We start from the raw sequence: 21,907 nt of genomic DNA, 5'->3' as shown, positions 1-21,907 counted from the left end.
GGTGGACTCTTTAGGTGAAAGACCAGGGACTCTTTAGGTGAACTACCTCACTCATCTCACAACTATCTAGAGTCCCAGCTAGGTGCCCTGTAAGCTCTCAGGCACCACGGAGCACTGGGAGAAGCGCCTCTCAGGTGCCGCTGAGGGGCAGCAAGGACTCAAGCAAAACCCACAGCATAGCAAGCTGAGGTTGAGGTGAGTGGGAGGCTACCAAGGTCCAGCTGAGTATGTGAGTCAGAGAAGCAGTGTACAAAGAGGGTGGTGGTTCTGTCAGGGCCGAGAACAGAGGTGGCAGTTTGCTGGGCTAGAAAGACCATGCAGGATGGGCAGCCCTTGCTTTAGGGTATACCTATCTCTTGTCTCTAAACCTCAGTGTCTAATGCCATCAACACAACTTCAGCTGCCTTCAAATATCCACCATGCTCCCTTTACTAAGACATGGGAAGAAGGATGCCCTGAGAAGTTCATGAGAACCTCATGGGACCACCACGTTGCATCCACACGCCTGCACTGCAGGGACCCATCTTCTTGGTGGGATGAAGCAGGTCATCTCACCACTCAGAGTCACATAGCTGGTGAGCTCAGACGGGAGCCAGAAGACTAGGGTGGCAGGATTAGGGACCTCTCTATGTTTCTCCTATTACAAATAGCCCCAGTGATGTATAACAGATAGTGCCTTACGTTCACTCAAATTAGAAGGCTACTTGCTCATATGACCTGATCTCAGATTTCTTTGTTGTGTGTATATATGCCTGTATGTCTAAGCATGAAGTATTCACAGGGGTGGTTGGCAGAAAGCCTCACAACCTCAAATCCACCAAAGGATATTGTGGCATGGCTTGGGGAGAACTAGTAAAATAACTTTCAGTGAGATTATCAGGCCTTCATTCACGTGTCCAATAAATATTTAATGAGTTTCTTCCGTGTCCCAGGCACTGCCCACAATGATGAAGACTGTGCTGGGCACTTAGGACTTAACAGCAGACACACACAACCCATTCCCTCCTCCATCAAACCTTTAACAAATAGTTATACAGTGTATTACTGAGGGAGCAGGGCTGTCATTATCCCCTGCCCCAGATCTCAGGAAGTCTGGGGCTGGTTCATTTCAGCTTCCTGTCCAAGTTCGGGTGTGCAGACATTCCCCATCAGCTCTCCTCTAGGTACCCAGGATCCTGCCCCTCTTTCTTGGCTTTACTGGCATCCCTAGGAATTATGTGTTTGGGGACTGAGCAGAAGTGCATGGCCCAAACAGGTGCCACTCTCGTCGGGTGGTCATTGGGTGAGGTGCTGAACACTTCCCTATCTCCTATGGGCATAGTAGCTGGTGAGTCCACGATTGCAGCAGTGGGAGATAATCCACTTGAGCAAAGGCAGGAAGGTCCATGGTCCTAATTCAACTACCATGTGGCTCATGGGAGCTCAAATGATGCCTCCATGGTGGTCCTTTGCTGGGTGCATCTCCTTCTGGGGGCAGCTGCCATGCTCCCTGGGGCACTCTCTTTCCTCTTTTACACCATTTCCTGACCTTTGTGAGGTGGGGACAGTCTTCCTTCTCCCTCTCTTACCTCCCTGGGAGTACACTCTCTTCTCTGGGTCTTTCAAAATAGATCCTGATGCATTCCTCCAAAGAAGACATCCAGATGGCCAACAGGTGCATGAAAAGATGTTCAACATCATTAATTATTAGAGAAATGCAAATCAAAACTACAATGAGGTATCACCTCACAGCAGTCAGTATGGCCATCATTAAAAAGTCTACAAATAATAAATGCTAAAGAGGCTGTAGAGAAAAGATAACCCTCCTACACTGTTGATGGGAATGTAATTTGGTGTAGCCACTATGGAAGACAGTAAGAAAGTTCCTTTAAAAACTAAAAATAGACTTACCATATGAACCAGCAATCCTACTCCTGGGCGTATATCCAGGTAAAACTATAATTCAAAAAAACACATGCACCTCAGTATTCACAGCAGCACTATTTACAGTAGCCAAGACATGGAAACAACCTAAATGTCCATTAAGAGATGACTTGACAAAGAAGTTGTGGTATATGTACACAATGGAATACTACTCAGCCATAAAAAAGAATAGCATAATGCCATGTGCAGCAACATGGATGGAGCTGGAGATCATCATTCTAAGTGAAATAAGCCATAAAGAGAAAGAAAAATACCATAAGATATCACTTATATGTGGAATCTGAAAAAAAAAAAGACACATATGAACTTATTTACAAAACAGAAACAGACTCAAAGACAGAAAACAAACTTATGGTAACCAGTGGGGTAAGAGAGTGGGAAGGAATAAACTGGGAGTTCAAGATTTGCAGATACTAACTTCTATATATAAAATAGATAAACAACAAGTTTCTACTGTATAGCACAGGGAACTATATTCAATATCTTGTAGTAACCTATATAGTGAAAAAAATATGAAAATGAATATATGTATGTATATATATGACTGAAACATTATGCTGTATACCAGAAATTGACACAACATTGCAAACTGACTGTACCTCAATAAAAATGAATGCAAATTTAAAAAGAAAAAGAAAAACAAATAGGTCCTGATAGCCCAATGACTTAGAGCACTGCTCAACCAAAAAGAAGCTCTTTTTCCTGGAGGACACAGAGGGCTGCTTGATCTCCAAATTCTCCCAGAAGAGGAGGGAAGGGGTTTGCTGCTGAGGGCAGCAACGAAAGGGAAAAGCAAACAAAGATGATTGCCTTTCCATAAGAAGAGTCTGTGTACATCTGTCACCTGCCACAACAAAAACTGGGACCACAGCTTTGAAGAGGAGGTTCAGGGAATTCTGACAAGAGAAGAGAGGGACTGGTCATTGCCAGGGGACAAGGGAGCAGGCTGGCGTGGACAGTGAAGGGAAGTCAGTCCTGGAATCACAGGCAAGGCAGGCTCCAGGGCTGTGGTTCAAGGCCGCTGATGGGAGCTTGGTGAAGCTGATACCTCATGGGTTCTAAAGGCCGATTAAGGCAAGTTCTGAATCACGCAGCATCTCCATCAACGCTGGGGCCCCTCACTTCATGGTATTGTGCTATCTTCTGGCGAGATCAGAACCCTGCTCTGCCCATGCTGTTCTCTCTGCCTGGAAGAGTCTGTTTCCTAATTCTCCTGGTGAACTTGTATTCATCCTTCAATGCCTGTATCAGATGATCCTCCTCCACTGTGTTTCTTGGCCTCCTATATGACCCCTCCTCTTGTTGCCTCAACTTTATGCTTCTATTTTTTCACTATTCATTCTGTTTACTCTTGTCTCTCCTCAACTAGACCTTGAGTAGAGAAATGGAGTCCACATCGTTTCTTAGGTTTCAATACAAGCTTTATGACCTTGAGAAACTTTTGATCATAAAAACTGTTTTTCACATTTTAAACTATTCTAAATACACTTTATAAAGCTGAAGTTTAATGATGATTTAGAATGAAGGCAGGGATACTAAGCTAGAAGTGTTTCATCAAATTCTCGCGGGGGTTCCGACAGTGCCCTGTATACCCCGCCTCCTAGCACTTACTGCTCTGCACTGTAATTACCTGTTTACTTCCTCGGGTTCCCTGCCCCGCTGCCAGCACAGGGGCCATGGTGATTTCACAAACATATCCATAGCACAGGGCAGTGCTTGTTGTAGAATTAGGCATGCAATATATGTGTGTTGATAAAATTGAATTAAACTTAGAGGTTGCCTCAGGGAGTGGGTAAAGTTGATTCCTCATGGCCTAGTCATTGAAATCTTTTGTGTCCTCCCTTTCCTTCTTTGAAGCTGGTATCAGTATAAAAATAATGAGTGGAAAAATAGCATGCCAGCCACAACCATAATTATTCCATAATTATTACGAGTCACTGTTATTTACTATTTCCTATTTCCAAGCACCGTGCTAGACGCTTTATGTATGTTACCTCATTTCCACCTCACAGCAGCTATACAACGTAGTTTTATTACTGTTCACACAAAGGATGCGCAATCCAAGGCTTAATTCCGTTTCTTGTCCATGGCCACTAGCAAGTTGGAGTTGGAGTTAGGATTAGAGCCTGCGTCTGTTGTGAAGGGTGTTCTAGCCAAGTACAAGGTAAATCTAATAAATAGCTTCAAGAGAAATCAATTACTAGAATGTAAACTATACTTTTTAATTTAACGTCACTGCACAAATCTGATAGATTCAAACCTTCCTCTTGGAGGATAGGATTGCTTGATGTTTCATCCTTTATTGGCAGTGAATCTTTTCTCCCCAACATTTTATTATGAAAAATTTCAAACGTAGAAAAAGCCAAGAGAATTGCATAGCAAATCCTCAACTGTCAATGGGTTTTCACTTCCTTGGAGTCCCCCTTAGACTCGGCCTACCATCCCCCAAATGTGCACACCACCCAAAGCCACCCCAGCTCTCAGTAAGTTACTGCTGTGCTTGTGGGGATCATGTTTAGATGAATGGTTCTCAAACTTTAGTGGGCATGAGAATCACCTGGAGGGCTTATTAAACACAAATAGAGTTCCTGATTCCAGATTTGCATTTCTGACAAGTTCCCGGGTGATGCTGATGTCACTGGTCAGGAGTTCACACTTTGAGAATCTTGGGAAGTGTTTTCCTGAAAGACGCAAAGACATCTCTCTAGACTCAGAGATAGCATAGCTAGGTCTCTGTCGGTTTCCTGGACCCCTGCTCTTTTTTAAAATCTTACGAACACTGTAAATCGTCTAATACATCAGATTCTCTTTGTAGTAGTTGCTAGGAAGCTTACAGACAAATTTCTGGCTATTTTTATAAATACCTTCATGCTGTGGCATGCATTTTGTCTCGTAACTTCACTTCTGATCATGTTTTACGTTCCTATCCTTAGTATCCCTTTGATTTGTCTTTCTGGTGTATTTTTACTTTCTTTTTATTCTCTGTTATTGCATGGATCTTTGAAATCAACATTAAACATTTTGGGGAACAAAGCAGGTTATGTTTATATCACTACCACCAGCAACAACAAAAGAACACTTTGATATACCTTATTGACTAAACTTTAATAAGAAAGCAGTAAACTTTTGTAACAGAAACATTTTTTCCAAGAAAAATTACTTTAGAGTGCCCCCCTCACTTAGGAACCATAGGCTTGATGAGCAGTCGTTTTAAAGTTCAACATGTCATCTTGGGGGAGGGGATAGCTCAGTGGTAGAGCATGTGCTTAGTTAGCATGCACGATGTCCTGCGTTCAATCCCCAGTACTTCCATTAAAAATAAACAAACCTAATTACCTCCCTCCCAAAAAAATGAGTAAATAAAAATTTTAAAAAACGCATACATCATTGATTCTCCTCCACCTTGCATGTTGCCTGTAAGATCACTACAGTGCGCACAATACAAAACAAATTAATCTTGTAATCTTACTTTTAAACAATCTTCTTTTATAAAGAAACTACAGAAGACATGGAAATATATAAACAAATATATTTCAATATATAATAAACACTTGATAACTTTCTTGAAAAAACTTACACCAAATGGTTTTTAACTTTGTTTTAAATGTTTATACTGGGAAAAGACAAAATCTCTTTTTAAATGACGTGTTTCTGTTGAAATGCAGTATTTTTTAAATGTTCAGCACTGCTACTGAGATAAACATACATAATGATAAACAAACATAAATAGTGAGAGCATATCCCAGAACCAGGGTTGAAAGACAGTCATGTAAGAGAAGGTTTCTCTATTTCAAAAGGGAATAGTCACTGTGATGTTTCTTTTTCTTCTGGTTCTCACCATGAGAAAAATATGTAGGAACCATGCTTTCTGATGAGGCTTATGTTGCTGCATGAGAGATAAGAAAAGCAGTTTCTGAGATTAATAGGAAACAGTTACAGATGAGATTGTTCCATCAGAACAGCTTAAACAGAAATAAAAGAGAGGCCATAAGACTTTTAAGTTCTGGTGAAATTTCTGAAAATCACATGTGAGGAGATGATAGAAGCTTCAGTCTCCTATTCAGAGATTCAGAGTAGTAGGTCTACTCAAGCCTAGAAAAACAAAGTGAATTAAGCAGTAATGGAGAATAATTAAAGGTTAGTAAGAGAGCAGAAATATTGTACTTCGAAGTTTGTATTTCTTTAAACTGTCCTCTTTTTCAGTGTAGTGATTGTTGACTACTAATCTTCCTTGCTTTTATGACCTTAAAAAAGACAAATATGTTAAATGCCCTTTGACTTGGTTAGCCTTGTAATGGGAAACTTAAGGATTCACAGGTACCAAGACCCTGGATGCAAACAGCCCTGGGGAAGTTCTTCTCAAACTGGAGTGTGTGTAAGCATCACCTGGGGAGTCTGTCCAGCTACAGGGCCCATGTTTGCTACAGAGGACCCCTCCCTGTAAATCACACATACACACACTCAAGCCAGTCTGCATACATGATTCAGGGGTGTGCTCGAAGGGGTGTGTTTGAAAACCCTGGAGTATAGTCACTGTAAGTATTACAGTGATTTCTACAACTACAGAGAAGGAAAAGGTCACGTAGGGTAAGATAGGGATGAATGAATGGGAATGAACTTGTAGGGAAGGTGGGATTTGAATTTCAATTGGCAGGGTGAGGAAGAAGTCAAACCCAGTGGGTGACCGGGTGGACTAATGTGAAGCCATAGAGGGAGAGATGAGAATAAGGATAATAAATTGCCCAATCTGATGCTTCCACAGAGGAACGGGGAGCCAGTTTATGAAGAGCCTTGAATGCCAAGCTAAGGAATTTTACTCCACTCAGCAGGCCACATTGAACCCTTAAAGGTATTTAAAGAGAGGGTGACGTGGTAAAAATGGTATAGGCTGAATTAAAGGAATAGTCTATGTTTTTATATATATATATATATATATATATACAAACACACTATATTTATTATGCATTTTAATATGAGATCGGATAGGGCCTTACAGTTCTTTTTAAAAACATATTTCTTGGCAATTCTTGGACATTGAGATTTACTCTCAGGTTCTAAATTTCACTACTTCTGTATATGAATTTAGCCTATGAGCTGCAGAGTTGGGTTCTCACATCATTGTCTGCCTGGCTCCAAGAACAGGAGGACTCACATCTTCCCATCACTGCTACGCATGTCACCAGGTGGCCTCACAACGTTTTTTGTAGCTCCTGGTGTTGTGCTGTGGATGAGTGAGCTGTGAAGCCTGCACGTGCTGGGCCAGCACCGCTCTGTCAGCTGACAGCGCACTACCCAAGCGTCGCAGTTCCCTCTCTTTGGAATTCTGTGTCTTCCCCCACACGTTTCCCATGTCGTGAAAATCTCTGAGGCACCTAAATATCCCAGCTTTCCCTACTCGGAAGTTGGTGTACATAAGCAACCGTGAACTGAGATTCGTAAGAAATTGTTTCCTCCTTTCTTGAGAAAGAATAGAAATTAGTTAAAATTTCCCTCTTCACCTCTGGAGAGGGGACTGTGTGTTATCTCAACCACTAGTTACTTCTAATACCACTAGTCCCTCCAAAGCCTGAGTGCACGTGTGTGTCTTAAGTGTATCTCAGCTGTGTCCCAAATACCCAAGAGAAACTTTCCCAGAATCCCATCTAGACAGAAGGATCCCTCATCTCCCTGCTCCCCACCACCCCCCATCACCTGCTTGCTGCTTCCCGTATTTTACTAAGTTACCTTGCCCGGCCAAGGGTGCTATTAGAGTCCCATGAATGCTCCGCTAGCCAGTCTTGAGCTAAGGTCATTTGCCTGAAGTTGCCTCTGCTCCCCCAGAGGACAAGGGATTTTTTTCAGGATGGTCTTGGGAGTTTTGAGCTGTTGCTGTGTTCACTCTCATCAAAACAAAGTAACAACTGGAATTTATTCCAGAATCAGTTGTGAGTTTAGAGACTTCCCCAGATGGCTTCATGTAAGCACAGGCCAAAACACTGTCCCTTCAAACGGATCCAGGCCACCCCTCCTAAAAAATTGCTTGATAGGCTAGTCATCTGGGAATTGCAAACGCAGCTCAGGGAACACCCAAGCTAGTTGCACAGTGAGAGACTGGGAAACCCTTTGGCTTAGCAGCAGCCCGTTTTTAGAGACAGTGGAGTGGTTAGGAGTCAGGCTGTAGAACCAGACTCCCCAGGTTCAAATCCGCCTCTGCCAATCACAGTCATACAAATTTGAACAAATTGTCTATCATCTGCTTCAGTTGCCTCATCTATAACATGAAATTAAGAATATTCCCTACCTCTTAGGCTCCTTGTGAAAATCAAATGAGTTAATGTGCATAAAGTGCTAATACAGTGCTAGCAAAGCAAAGAACTCTGCAGCCTCTTCCACATAACCACAGCTCGGCGTCCTGTCTTCATTATCCCATTCATCCCAGATTCCTGAAGTCCCCAGCTTCTGCTTATGTCCAGAGGGGTAAATGGGTGTGTGGGCTGGATTGGCAACACGTCAGATCTCCTTTGAATTGCTAGGCCTGGACCACCGCCCATTTTGTTGTTTATTCCCATTTTCTGAGCATCACAAAATGTAATATTCATGTGTCAAGGGATTCAGGATAGTATTTTAACATTTTACAACCTCTTTGTAAAGCTACCTTTTCAGTTTTAGAGGAGGCAGTTTTATGACTCCCTTTGATAACCACTTAACTATTAAGACCCAAACAAAGAAGAGGAACAGTCAAAGGATATCAGGTACTCCCAGACAGCTAGAGTCCCACTTGGTGAACATTATTCAAATTAGCTCCAGGACTCATAATTCTGTGTTTTCATTTATTGCTGCAGTAAAGTAAATGGTTCTTTTATCCAAATGTTATTTCCTGGCTATTAATTCAGTAGTTATTTTGGATTGTAGCACTCCTCTTTGATTTAGGGATATGGTACCTTAGAAATATTTAAAAACTGAAGACTGACGCTTGGAGAAATTGACTTTGATTTGTTTTGTTAATATCCTATGGCTAGAGTAGTTACAAGTTTGGAAGATGTGGTCCCATTCTCTACTTACCAGAAGAGATGGGGTGCTTGTGTTTCTATAACAAGGAAATTTGCGAATACTCTTTCCAAAGCTTTTACAAACTAGACCTCCATGCACACCTCCACAGGACATACAGTACTCTTTAATCTTCATAGATTTCTCCAGAAACTGCTCTTGAACCCAGGAATGTAGATGAAAACTGGCCATACTTCTCAAAGTAGCTGAAAATGATCATTCCTGAAAGACTTGGGACTTTCTCTGCATCTACAAGTGTCGGCAAGGGTTTACGACAGGGCGCAGAATGATCCATAGACTGGTATGATTTAACCGTGGATCAATCAACCTATTAGGGGGAAAAAGACAAGGTCAATAAGGATGGGTCTTGGTGAACCAGAGGTCATCCTACATTTTTCAACCTAATGTTCTTATTTCCTTTCCATTAACATTTCATAATGAAAAAAATGCCTATATCCTTTAATTTTTAAGATAATTAAGTGAATTTAGTGCCTTTGAAGGGTAGAGGATTTATGATGGCATCAGGGAATAGACTATTAATAATCTGTGAGACAGGGGCCACCTGGAGAGCAGCAATGCAGTCTCCATCGCCATGTCTGCTCCTTGGCAACAAGCTATAAGAGAGTCAGACCTCCTTTGCCAGTGCAGAACCACACTCCTCCCCTGAGATCAGAAAGACTTTATGTCTTCTGAGACAGGGCTTCTATCCTCTTGGGAAGTGATTTTCCAGTTGTATTTGAGTTTGAATTTGAACCAAATACAACATGTACAGATCATTCTAAGTACATGGCATTCTCTGTGTGCAAAGCCCTGAAACCTGTGATGGAAATGGAGAGTCGTTCTGGAGCTTCCTTAAGGGAAAGAAACATGGCATCTGCCTTTAAGATGGAGCTGGGAAGGAAGGATTGATTAAATGGTTCCTGGGCTGCTTAGAGTGAGCAGTTGGATTTCATTGCTCAGCCAAAGTAGTCCCAGGGTATAAATTACTCCCTGGGTAATTTACACCCAGTGACTAGACTAGGATTATGAATACAGAATGGTCCCTTATAATCTGAAAACACAGAACCAATTCCCTTACCAGGAATGGCCCGAGGGATATGGGAAACCCAATGAAATCAGCAAAAAAAAAAAAAAATTATTCCCAAAGATTTTTTTCTTCCCTTTAAGTTTGTAGGGCAACTGATTGACAGCTGCCTAACGTGAGTGTTTTGAAAGCCCTGAATGTGTACAACCCAGTATTGTAATTACGTTGTGATGTTTTTATAGAATGATGCTAAACAATATTACCAATTTATTCCTTCAGTGAAACATATGCTCACACTAACTCTCCAAACATCTATCCTGTTAAGAAACTTATTTTGCACTAGAGATGTGCTGTCTGATCCTTTCCATCTTTCTGAATATACAGAACACGTGTGTAACAAAGAGCAAGTGCACGGCTACAGGATATAAGGATGCAAGAAACAAGGCAAAATGGTGTATTCCCATGTCCTTCTCCTGAATAGCAGCAATTAGAATTCACAGCTGCTGGCTGCCCAGATGTTTCTTGCGTTTAGTGCTCTGTAATATGCATCAGAATATATTGTATGACTGCAGTTTCAGTAAAGTAGACAGCTTTGTATTCTAAATTCAGCAGACTAAATCCAGTGCGTATATTTTTCCTTCAGATTAGCCTCCCTCTCCCCTCTCCCCTCCCCTCTTCATTTGCTTGGGGCATTTGCAGTTCAGAAACAAAAGACATTTCCAGCTTAGAGTTTAGCTGTATCAGAGTGTAAGTGCAGGTCAGATCTGATTTATGGGGCACGTCTGATAAGCAGGAGAGGAGAGCAAGATGAAGGGCTTGGGAAAGCTGGTGAACTTGGCTTGACATGTCTCCTGCTTTTGTAGGCAGCCAACATCCCCCTGGTGTCGGAACTTGCCATCGATGACATACATTTTGATGACTTTTCTCTCGACGTTGATGCCATGATCACGGCTGCTCTTCGGATGTTCATGGAGCTGGGGATGGTACAGAAATTTAAAATCGACTATGAGGTAAGATGTTCTGTTTTGAGTGGTCCCAGGAGTGCCCCCGGGGACAACAAGGTAGCCACTTTGAACCTCAGGTTTCCCAAACACAAACTGGGGATAATAGTATTTTCCGTGCCCAGCTCATGGGATTACCATGAGGTCTGCATGAGATGTTTGGGGAAGGACTTTGATCACTGAGGGTTACTCAGACACAGGGCATCATTTTGACAATGGCTCACTGGAGACACACACAACTGTCTGACGTAACCTTTCCCTTCCCATTTCAGACATTGTGTAGGTGGCTTTTGACAGTGAGGAAAAATTATCGAATGGTTCTGTACCACAACTGGAGACATGCCTTCAACGTGTGCCAACTGATGTTTGCGATGTTAACTGTAAGTGTGTTCGGTGATGGCAGAAGGTCATCTGTCGTGTGTGTGGACCTACAGCCTTCCCTTTCCCGTTCTTGTTTCTCTGACGAATTGCCCTGTGATTTATTTTACGGTTGGAACTTACCTACCCTGGTTATGGGAGTATATATATTTCACAACGATTTCTGAGCTTTAAGGCTATAAAGTCACTGACACCTTGAAGCAGGTATAGTCTTGGAATGATTGCTTGTGTCTTTTTTTTTTTTTTTAATGCTTTATCTTAGGAAACAGGTTCTTTTTTACAAAAGAAATGCTTGGATTTTCAAAGCAGTCTTTTTGCAGAGGATATGGGGATGAGTGACTAACAAAGAGATCGCTGGATAAGACTGTCTAGGCTGGTGGAAAGGCAAAGTCAGAATGTGTGAACATTACCCGCAGGGGCATGGGAATCCTGAGAGTGCCCTTCCCAGGACAATGGCCTGGGAGGCCCCAGGGAGGAGGGAGAAGGAGAGAATGCTGTCAGGGCTTAGGGGCACACTGCGCCTCAAACCACCACTCCAGGAGCTGTAACCCAGTTAAGGTGGCCAGTCTATTTTATGGAGACAGCCAGGGCAGCCAGGCAGAGGTAAGCCTTGGAATTTCATCTAAAAGCAAATGTTTGTGGCAAAGACTGAAACAAAAATCCTCTCTTCATCTCCATTTGCTGGCGAGACATAAGGCTCATTTTGGTCTTATTTCTGCTTTCATTGTTGAGCTATCATCAAGTAAAATGGTTTCTGGCTTAAATATATTAGTTTCTTTGGCCTCCTGGTGATACATACATACGTGTATACATACGTGTATGTGGTAACATACGTACCACATGCAAAAAAAAGATGAGTTTTGATTCTCATAACATGAATCTGAATACCTTACATCTTTGCACCCAGATTAAAATTTAAAGCCAAAAGAGGAAACTCCAGATGACATTTTCCTTTGATCCACATGAATGAAGACTTCTGCTCCTTCCTTATGAAATGCTCTGCCCCCTTCTCTGCCTATTAAAATTTTGCTCATTCTTTAAGGCATTGATCTAATGCCACTTTTCCCACAAAGTCCTTCGTTTTCTCCTCAAGCATCGATAATTACTTACTTCTCTGCACTGTTTCTAGTACAACACATCTTTCTTTCTGCTGTGTCTTTTAAGGTACAGATTTCTCATTCTCCTAGAAAATAAGCTGCTTGAGGCTGAAGAGATCATTTCTTGTTCTTGCAATAACTTTCATTTGTTTGCTCAACATCTGCTTGTTGAGAGCGTCACCAGCACCCTATACTTTTAGTCATGCACTTGGTTGTCAACAAATTCGTGTTGGATTGACTTGAGCTCAAATGTACATGTAGCATAAGAAAATGGGACCCAAATGTCTTCACTTTTATACTCAAGGACTTGTTTTTGGGGGGCCTTAACTGCTTAAGTAGCAAACAGAATAACTTGGGAAGAACTACACTGGCCTCATCTTTCTGTCACATACACTGTGAAAGCAGTCAGCCCATCAAGTGAAGAAGGAAGATGCTTTGAGCTATGAGCCTTAATTGCTCAAGCCCCAACGTTGCTTAAAAACAATGACCACTCTCCTCTTGCTTTTCCATATCAGATCTCAGTAGACAAGGAATAATTTTCTGTGTGCAGAGTTCATATATATGGCTCATAGAGGATATTCAATAAATAATTAACGTATTATTTTGGAAAAACCTATGGATTTAAAATGAATTATCAGAAAAAAATGAATTGTCAAAATAAGTAAGCAAGAACCTTCTTCAATGAAAGATTAAAGATGTCAAAAGCAGAAACAGATTTTAGCAACATGGATGGACCTGGAGATTGTCATACTAAGTGAAGCAAGCCAGGAAGAGAAAGAAAAATACCATATGATGTCACTTATATGTGGAATCTAAAACATGACACAAATGAACTTATTTACAAAACAGAAACAGACTCACAGACGTAGAAAACAAACTTATGGTTACCAAAGGGGAAACGAGGTGAAAGGATAAAGTGGGAGTTCGAGATTTGTAGATACACACTACTATATATAAAAGAGATAAACAACAAGGTCCTACTGTATAGCACAGGGAACTATATTCAATACCTTGTAATAACCTATAATGAAAAACAGTACGAAATGGTGTATATATATATATATGACTGAATCACTGTTGTACACCAGAAATTAACACAGCATTGTAAACCAACTATACTTCAGTTTAAAAAAAAGTAGAAACAGATTTTATGACAAGCCTTAAAATAGTTGGAATGGGGGAAGCTGACAAGAGCTGCCAGGTCAGGTGGACACTTAGAAAATGGAATGCATACCTAATTTTCTTCAGTAAATGTTGACACAATATGGACAGTCTTGAGCCTTTTCAAGAGGTTGAAGAAAGCAGAACTCTCAAACCATGTTACCACAATGGAGGTACTCATACTGCCAAAATATTTCAAGGGTGTTGTTGTTTTTGCAAGTCTGCTCAGCAACCTTGAAGGATATCACTATTTGAGAAGGTTTGGGTTTTGTTTTTGTATTAATGCTAGTGCAAAAAGAGAAGAGAATTCACTGTTAAAGTTCTCCTGGCAGGGGGTAAAGGTTGCAAAATAAAAATATGACTTTGGAAAGACTACATTGGTGAATGTTATTTTTTTCTCCCTTGCATTGAATAGAATAGCCACATCTGGAAAAGATATTATTTTCTGCTCATTAAATGTTCCTGAACTTGACTAAGGGTTACAGTTGAAAATGTTAACTTTTGTTTGTCTCTAACACAAGCAGTCTCTTCTCCAAATTGACCATGGGCAGTCTCGTTCTCATAAGTGGTTTTATTTCCACTGTAGTTATCTCATATTCCATTTCCATGTGTTGTGTTAGAACCAAAATTCTCTATTAATCTGAAAAGAAAAAAAAAAATCACCATACATTAACCCCTGAACTCAACCTGAGTCACAGCCAAGAAAGCACGGCGCACGTGTGCTAAATCTTCCTCTAGATGGCGCTCCAAGGCAAAGTTTCCCAGTCAGCTGCCAGGAAAGAAGCGGGGCGGGTGGCAGGTGGGGAACTTTACCAACCTTCACTGTAAGGGCTTCTTTTCTTGTAGGACAAGAGATACTGAGACACACACCCCTACACTCTTTTCTTAAAAGAGACACCAACAAAGCCACTGTGTCTGGAAAGAGCCTCTCCTAGCAGGATGGACCTGTATTAGGACTGCCGCCTTGCCCGCAGAGCTGTTAGCGTGAATAATAAGGCACTCTGGGTGTGTCTGACATCTGTGGCCGTGTGTTTTCTAAGCCCATTGTCTCTGGGAATGCAGAGATGCATAGTTGTGTGTCGTTGCTGAGTAAACTATGACGTGATGCACAACAGAACAAGCAAATTATAAATATGAGAAGCAGCTTCCTAACTTTTAACCCTAAAATCATTTCAAACACAGAAAATAAATTTATTGATTCAGAACTGTGTTTTGCAGACATATTCAGCCTAATGTCTAGGTAACAAAGAGGTTTTGTTCCTTTAGAAATCAAAAAAAAAAAAAAAAAGAACAAACTGCTTTGTAAGATAGGCAATTTAATATATAATGGTGGAAATTTAGTTCACGGGAACCCTGTTAATGATGTATTAATTTATGAAAAGCCTCTGGCCTGAAATTCCAAATATTAAAATGGAAGTTTCAATATTATTCTTTGCTTCGAAAGAGCTATTTAGATGGTTAAAATTTACCAAATATTTTAAATTTCTCAGATAAATGCAGTATGTAGTGTCAGTAATTTGTAATTAAAATGGGGAATAAAAGCCTGCAAATAGATCAAAAATCACTGTACAAATTCTCTGTATTTATAGACTCATTTAGAATAAACATTTCATCAAGCACATACATAAGGAAAAATGATAAGCACATTTCTTATATGCACAGTGTAGACCAGATAAAGGAACGGACCATGCTTTTGTTTGTATTCTGTGAAATAAAAGGCAGGTGGTGATGCCAAGGTTGCAGAGGCATTTTTCGGTTTTATAAATGATGTATGAGCTCTGACAGATTTTCCAGGGGGAGAGAAAGGTTTCCTTAAGAGTCAGTATTCTTTATTATCCCATAAATGTACTCATTAGCGCTTTGGGCCATGCCCTGTATCCTGTAGGGCTCAATAAAGTTTCATTGAATGAGTGGATTTAGTTTAAGGTAATATTATTCAGGGAACCATGCTGCTCAGTGTCCAGTTTTTCAAAAAACTATAAAATGATGAACAACTATCACTGCTAGAAATCTTGTTCTTTCTTCATATCACACCAAGGTTCAGCTAGGGTTCATATAGAATATTATGATCTTGCAGAATTCACTGGATATAAGAGAAGAGCACATGATCACAGGAAAATTTATGGCAGTGCTGGCGGCGTAGTGCTGGTGGGAAACTGCAGTTACACACTATAATGACCAAGTATCGCAGCAAACACATTGACCCCCTCCCCGACATTTACTGGGGGCTTCTTAAATCTTAAATGTGGAGGTAGCGCATTTAAGTCCATATTTGGGTTGTCAACAAGGTTATTTTCAGAGATAAGCCAGGCTGTTTTATTGATAATTCAAACTAGAGAGCCGTAGGGACATTCAGGAAGAAACATCCGTCCTGTTCACTAGCTTGAGGATAATGTGCTGTCCTCTGTCTGCCGTGTTCAGGGAAGTCCTTGATTTTTCAGGTAGAAAATTTCTTCTGGAAGGAGATCTTAGAAGCACAATTGGAATTCTCCCCCTTCCACCCCAAAGAAGGATAGAACCAGTTGTTTTGAAATAAAATATTTTTGCTCAATAACCAGACCTCTAATCTCGACAGAAATCTAATTTCTTTGCAGATTGTAACATTGGAAGGCACAAAGAGATCTACAGTTTTGTTCTGTAACTGACAGTAACCAAGTAGACGAACAATAATCATGTTTGTAATGATCAAACATCATTTTTACGTTGCATTTTCTTATCAATACAAGTAGTAACTAGTCATATTTACTTTAAACTAAATGGCAGCATTATCATAGTAATACAATAAAATCTGAATATTAGACAAGCCGATTCTTTAATCTTCATGTAGTTCTATCTAGATTTCCAGGGTAACGTCAAAGATGGCAAATTTTTAATTTAGGAAAGGAGTGATTTTTCATGTTTTCGTAGAATATCAGCGCTGGACACTGTAAATTAACTACGGAGCTAATCAGTTTGAATACTGTATTTAAATTACATTTAGGACTTCTGGTTTTTCATCATTTCAGAAGGTTTCTATTTTTATTCTCTTTGGCCACCTCTCAGAGCCCCAGTTCGGCACGCCATGCTTCCAGCTGACATTCTCGTTATCCACATTTATTTTATAAAAGGAAAAAGGCAAAGCCTCACATAATTAAGAACCCGGTGTGCTAATAATCAAACATACAATTGGGCAGAAGGATAATCCAATCCATTTCCTCACACAGAAGAGTAACCTCCATAACTCACTTTAAGCGCTGCCATTTATGAGTTATGGGTCATTCCCTTTCTAGGGAAAATAAATTCTCCCGCACCATCAGCCAGGGCTGAGTATTTTTCTTAGGACATGTAAATTGTGAAAGTGTATGCACATAATCATGTCCGGCGTTTCAGCGAGAGTAGAGGCTCTTGCCCATGGATGCGGGCTTGCAGGGAAACGTATGTGGTTTCGGGGCTGTGGCTGCCTAGTTACAATATAGGATTTTTTATTAAAGTGAATTTATTCCTGAGGTTTTTACGGTGTTGGTAAACTGCTTAATCTGTCGCTTTGTATTTTATGATGTCAGCCAAATCCTCCAGGTCAGGGAGACCCAGCAATAGAGCCACAGTCATTTATCACGGCCTCCATCCTCCACGGTTTATGACTTAGTAGTGGCACATTCTTGAGGCTGAAACCTGGCACCTAAGGGTGTCAGGTTGGGAACCTAAAAAAGTTTTCATTTTTCATGATTCTCATGTTTAATTTTGGCTCAATGATGGCTAATGAAACTTCGGTTTTGAAGAGGCCTCATTTTCTTAAAATTCATCGACCTGGCTTCTTGTGGCACTTGGAGAGGGCTGTCTTTCTGCACAGTTAATGTTCACCTGGTGATCTGCTTCATTTTCTGTGCTCACAAACCACATTATATTATATTCAATTCACTAGTAATTCATCATAAAATATAAACTGTATTTCTAAACATGAACAAAACATGGTTTGTCCTCAAAAAATCATAAATGCATATATGCTTAATGTTGAAAGCTAAGTACTTAAGAATCTATGTTTTTTCTTTTGTTTCTTTTTGAAATACAGTATTTTTTGTATTATTTAAATTGAAGTAGAAACCTCAATTTTGTAAGCCTTACTAAGATAGTTACTCTGAAATTTTCTTACCATTTGTATTTCTTTCATTGTGTTTATCAAAATATGAGAGCAGAGATACATGGACCAATTTTTATTTTATCACATCAGGACTTCTTGAGAATGAAATAAAGAGTATTGACAGATGCCAGAGGTTTGCTTTGAAATACTCTAGCAAATGAACAAACAAAACAGTGCATGTGAAGAGACAGAAGAAACAAAACAGACAGTTAGGTAAATGAGCACATGGGGGTTCAACACAGCTTTTATTGTTCATATGTTTGTAACTTTCCAAAATAGATAATTTTCTTAATTTGTGATACCAAGTAGGTTAAAAATAAAGTCCAGGAGGTGGTTAAAAATAACTAAATAAAACTGATTAGTATCAATTTAGTTTTTTTATTCACGCATCAAATGTTTACTCAACATGTATAATTATACCAGTTTTGCTGCCTTGCCGTTCTGAGACAGGCACAAGCATTTGCAATATTATTTGAGGCTGAGGAACAGCTTATGTCCAAAACATGATTTAGGTTTTATGATTTGATAATAAGTCCTCCAGAAGCCTCTGGTTATAAAAGAAAGTATTTAAGTGTAGACTGTAAGGTTTCCTAACTCTGAGCTTGACAAAGAAAGGATCGTTGTGGACTTAAATCAATATTTAATTAGTGCCAAATTGATAATTGACTAGTATCTTGAAAAGAAAGAGAAGTAAATTTGATCAGAACTATCCCACTCCTGTGGATAATTCCCTTGGACAAACTATGGCTGGTTTGTGTTATATTGCATGCTATGGTGAAGGGGACATGGAAATGTGGTTCTGGTTGGGCCCCTCCTAAGAGATGGTAGAGTTCTGGTCTCTTGACCTCAAAATGGAACTGAAGTGCCTCTTTTTCAACCTAGGAGACCCAAATATGGGCAGTCAAACATTAACACCAAGGGAGTATGACCATTAAATATAGATGCTATGGTTTGTCCAGAAGGGTTTTTTCTGCAAAGAGGCTTGTGTTGTGAATACCTGTTCTCCTCCCCCTTATGCTTTCATCACCCACTATCTCTGGCTGGCAAAGACAGGATCTTTTTTAAAAAGAAGGTAGGACAAGGGGGGAGGGTATAGCTCAAGTGGTAGAGCACATGCTTAGCATACACAAGGTCATGCCTAGGTTCAATCCCCAGTACCTCCTCTAAAAATAAATAAACCTAATTACCTCCCCACACCTGCCCTGCCAAAATAAAAATAATTAAATAACACAAAATAAATAAAATAAAAGAGGATAGGACATGATGTCAAATAGTACAGATTTATTTGTAAATAGTCTTGGTAGGCAACTGAAAATCTGCTTTCCGTCTTAAAGCCTGAGAAAGTTCTCTGCCTAAAATCATTGCTTTGGGGCAAATTGAATAGATTGGTATCCATCAGCCAGCCCCTGGGATTTACATATTGAGAAGTGGCCATTCCATCCTGAAGCAAACGAAATAGAGTTCCATAAAGCTGGGTGCTGGGCTTGCTGTAAATGCCCGTGGAGCCCAAACATGTGCCTTAACAATTTTCTTAGCACTCTGGTCCACTGATCTACTCAACTGGGGTATGGGCTGAATTGGGAGGGTGATTGAGGCACCCTTCTCATAGAACCTTGTTAGGAAGGAGATCTGAATTTCACAGTTAGACTCTGCTGTGAAGGATGGCCTAGCGCAGCCGGACCAGCCATCAGCACTGCAGTTTGGGGCATTCTTTAGAAGACTTGAGCACTTTGTATGTGGCCTTTACAATGAAATCCTCAAAGAGCACTCAATGGCTATAGTAAATTTGATTTTAATAATCTACCAAACAAAGACCCCAGACAGAGTGCCTGCAACACTGCCTACAGAAATGAAGAAATACCGGAGGTTAAATGCTACTTCTGTAAATGCTGCCTTTCGGCCCTGAGCTCACACCACATCTAAGGTGTGAAGTCACATATGGATGAGTTGAGGCAGGATGACACGATTAGGGATACAGTGTGAAGATTCTTCTAGAGGAGGCATTTCCCTAAGAAACCATGTTCTTCATAACCCATCAGAATGGTCTGAGCAGTCCTCTTTCCTCTTCTTATCCAGAAGAAAAAGAAGGATGAAGGGGAGAATAAAGACGCTACAAAAGCCTGTCATGCTCTCCCTCAGCCTCAGCCAGTCCACTGAAGGCTCCACTGCAGTTCCTGACCACTAGCATCCATGGAGAAGCATTCAGAGCCAAGGACCTTCTTTGGTTTGGGATTTCTGGGACTATTAGGAATTTCCAGTACATCACTGAATTACCCCCCTCTTAGTCCTCCAATGCCAGATCTCAGAATCGGCAGGATGAACTCAGGAAATTCCTTGTCACTCAGTACCTCTGACAGCCAGATTTCTGGCATGACTTTCTTGGATTCCCATGCCATAGCTGCATACATGACAAGGAGCATGCAGTCTGTGATGCACTGTCTCCAAGAAACAAAGCAGAAGCAACTAGTCACTTTCACCATTACTTTCTTCCACAAATTGCAACCAGTGTTCTGACAGTTTCTCACTAGAAGAGGGTGTTCTGTGGCACTGTTTCAGTTGGCACAAGGCATGACCAGACTGTATGTGCAATGAGGATCAGGCATGCATGTCCTCCTCAGTGCTCTGTTCCAAGTGCCTGGGACAGAGTAAATGCTGAATCAACATTTGCTCAATGAATAAATGAATGAATGGATGCTTTTCAGGGTGCCACTATTTTATTCCAAGCCAGGACAGTTTGATGAAACATGGGCTTATTTTTAAATAAAAAAAAAATTACACACATACACACTATATATATATATATATATATTCTAATGAATAAACATTCTTTAAGGAAATTTTGGACACAAAGGAAAAACTTTCAAGTCACCTGTGATCCCACTATTGGCAACATTTTGATGTATGTCCTGGCCATCTTTTTCTATGCATGTATTGAGATATTTTATAAAGTTGGGATGGTATATACAAACCATTGTATCTTTCTTTTTTCTCTAAACTTGATTTTAAATCCGTCACATCTTGATGCACCAGAACTATGTCTGGCTCAAGATGTCCAGTGCTCTGCAGGATTCACCTCTTACCATTCAAGAACAACATCCTCTGTGGAATAAAGCACATGCCAAGTGATTCTTTAAAAGCCTATTATGTGACACTCGATCATCACCTGAGTCCTTAAAAGCTGCACAACTGCACACGCACGCTCACCTTAGTGGCTGGATAGCACACGGGGTAAGAACACCGACTGAGGGTCAGGTGGCCTGGGCTCTAATCCCACCTCTGTTTCATTCCAGTGGTGTAGTCTGGTGCCTCGATGTCCTCATCTATAAAATGGGGGAGAGATTACAACGGTCTTCCCTCAGAAGGTTCTTATAAGGACTACATGAATTCATGTACTTGAGTGTTTAGGAGAGTGCCTGGCATATACTAAGTGCCATAGGAGTACCAACTGTTGTCAGTATTGCCCGAAGCCTCTCTTCTCAGATACATCAGTTACTTGATACATACTCAGCACCTAGTAACATTGTTAAATGAATGAGGCCTGTGCAGCACCATCTAGTGTGGATATTATGGCTCTATATGTATAGTATGATTCTTTTTATATACTTTTGAATTCTACAGAGCCACACAGCAACAGTCATTTTTCCTCTGGCCATGATATTCCTCTGTCCACGAGTATCAGACAGGATCAGGTTTGTGATGGGGGCACGTCCTCACTGGTTTACATTTTATGTTGACTAAGTGGAAGGAAATTACTGAGTAGTTTCAGGAACTCTGGGAATCAGTCTTACTGTTTGGGTCCTTTGGAGTTCCAGTGATTACATACTCTAGCGGCAGTGGGTGGAGTCATGTCAGCATGCATTTAACCCAGCGAAGGACTGTCCCTGGAGGCCTGCGCAGAAGGCAGTCGCAGGCTTTTCTGGAGAGGGTGGCATGGAAACTAGGCCTGTGTGCCTTGGCTGTCTCTTTACTTAGACGTGCTGTATGCACTACTTTACATTTCTGATATGGACCAGGAGGGAATACAGGTGAGAAGAGAGAATAACAGAAAAGTCAACAAAACCCTTAATTATTGGATCAGGAGCAGAAAATACATCATTTTATTTGAAAATAAAAATAAAATAGAATTAAGCAGAGGAGAAATGCTTTAAAATATACTTCCTGCTGCTGCCCTGTTCTCTTC

At 40.7% G+C, this 21,907-nt stretch overlaps 1 protein-coding gene across 1 annotated transcript in view; it reads left to right on the top strand.

Annotated features, from left to right (window-relative positions):
* Positions 1-21,907, top strand: part of PDE11A (phosphodiesterase 11A) — a 327,689-nt gene that overhangs the window by 236,273 nt on the left and 69,509 nt on the right. The window contains exons 11-12 of the mRNA XM_010959959.3: positions 10,837-10,983; positions 11,247-11,354. Of these exons, the coding sequence (XP_010958261.1) occupies positions 10,837-10,983; positions 11,247-11,354 (255 nt within the window). The remainder of the gene's footprint in view (positions 1-10,836; positions 10,984-11,246; positions 11,355-21,907) is intronic.

This window comes from Camelus bactrianus, chromosome 5 (genome assembly GCF_048773025.1).
Source record: "Camelus bactrianus isolate YW-2024 breed Bactrian camel chromosome 5, ASM4877302v1, whole genome shotgun sequence".
NCBI classification, from domain to species: Eukaryota; Metazoa; Chordata; class Mammalia; order Artiodactyla; family Camelidae; genus Camelus; species Camelus bactrianus.
The sequence above is the reverse complement of the archived record's forward strand: the minus strand, read 5'-3'. Positions and strand labels throughout refer to the sequence as shown.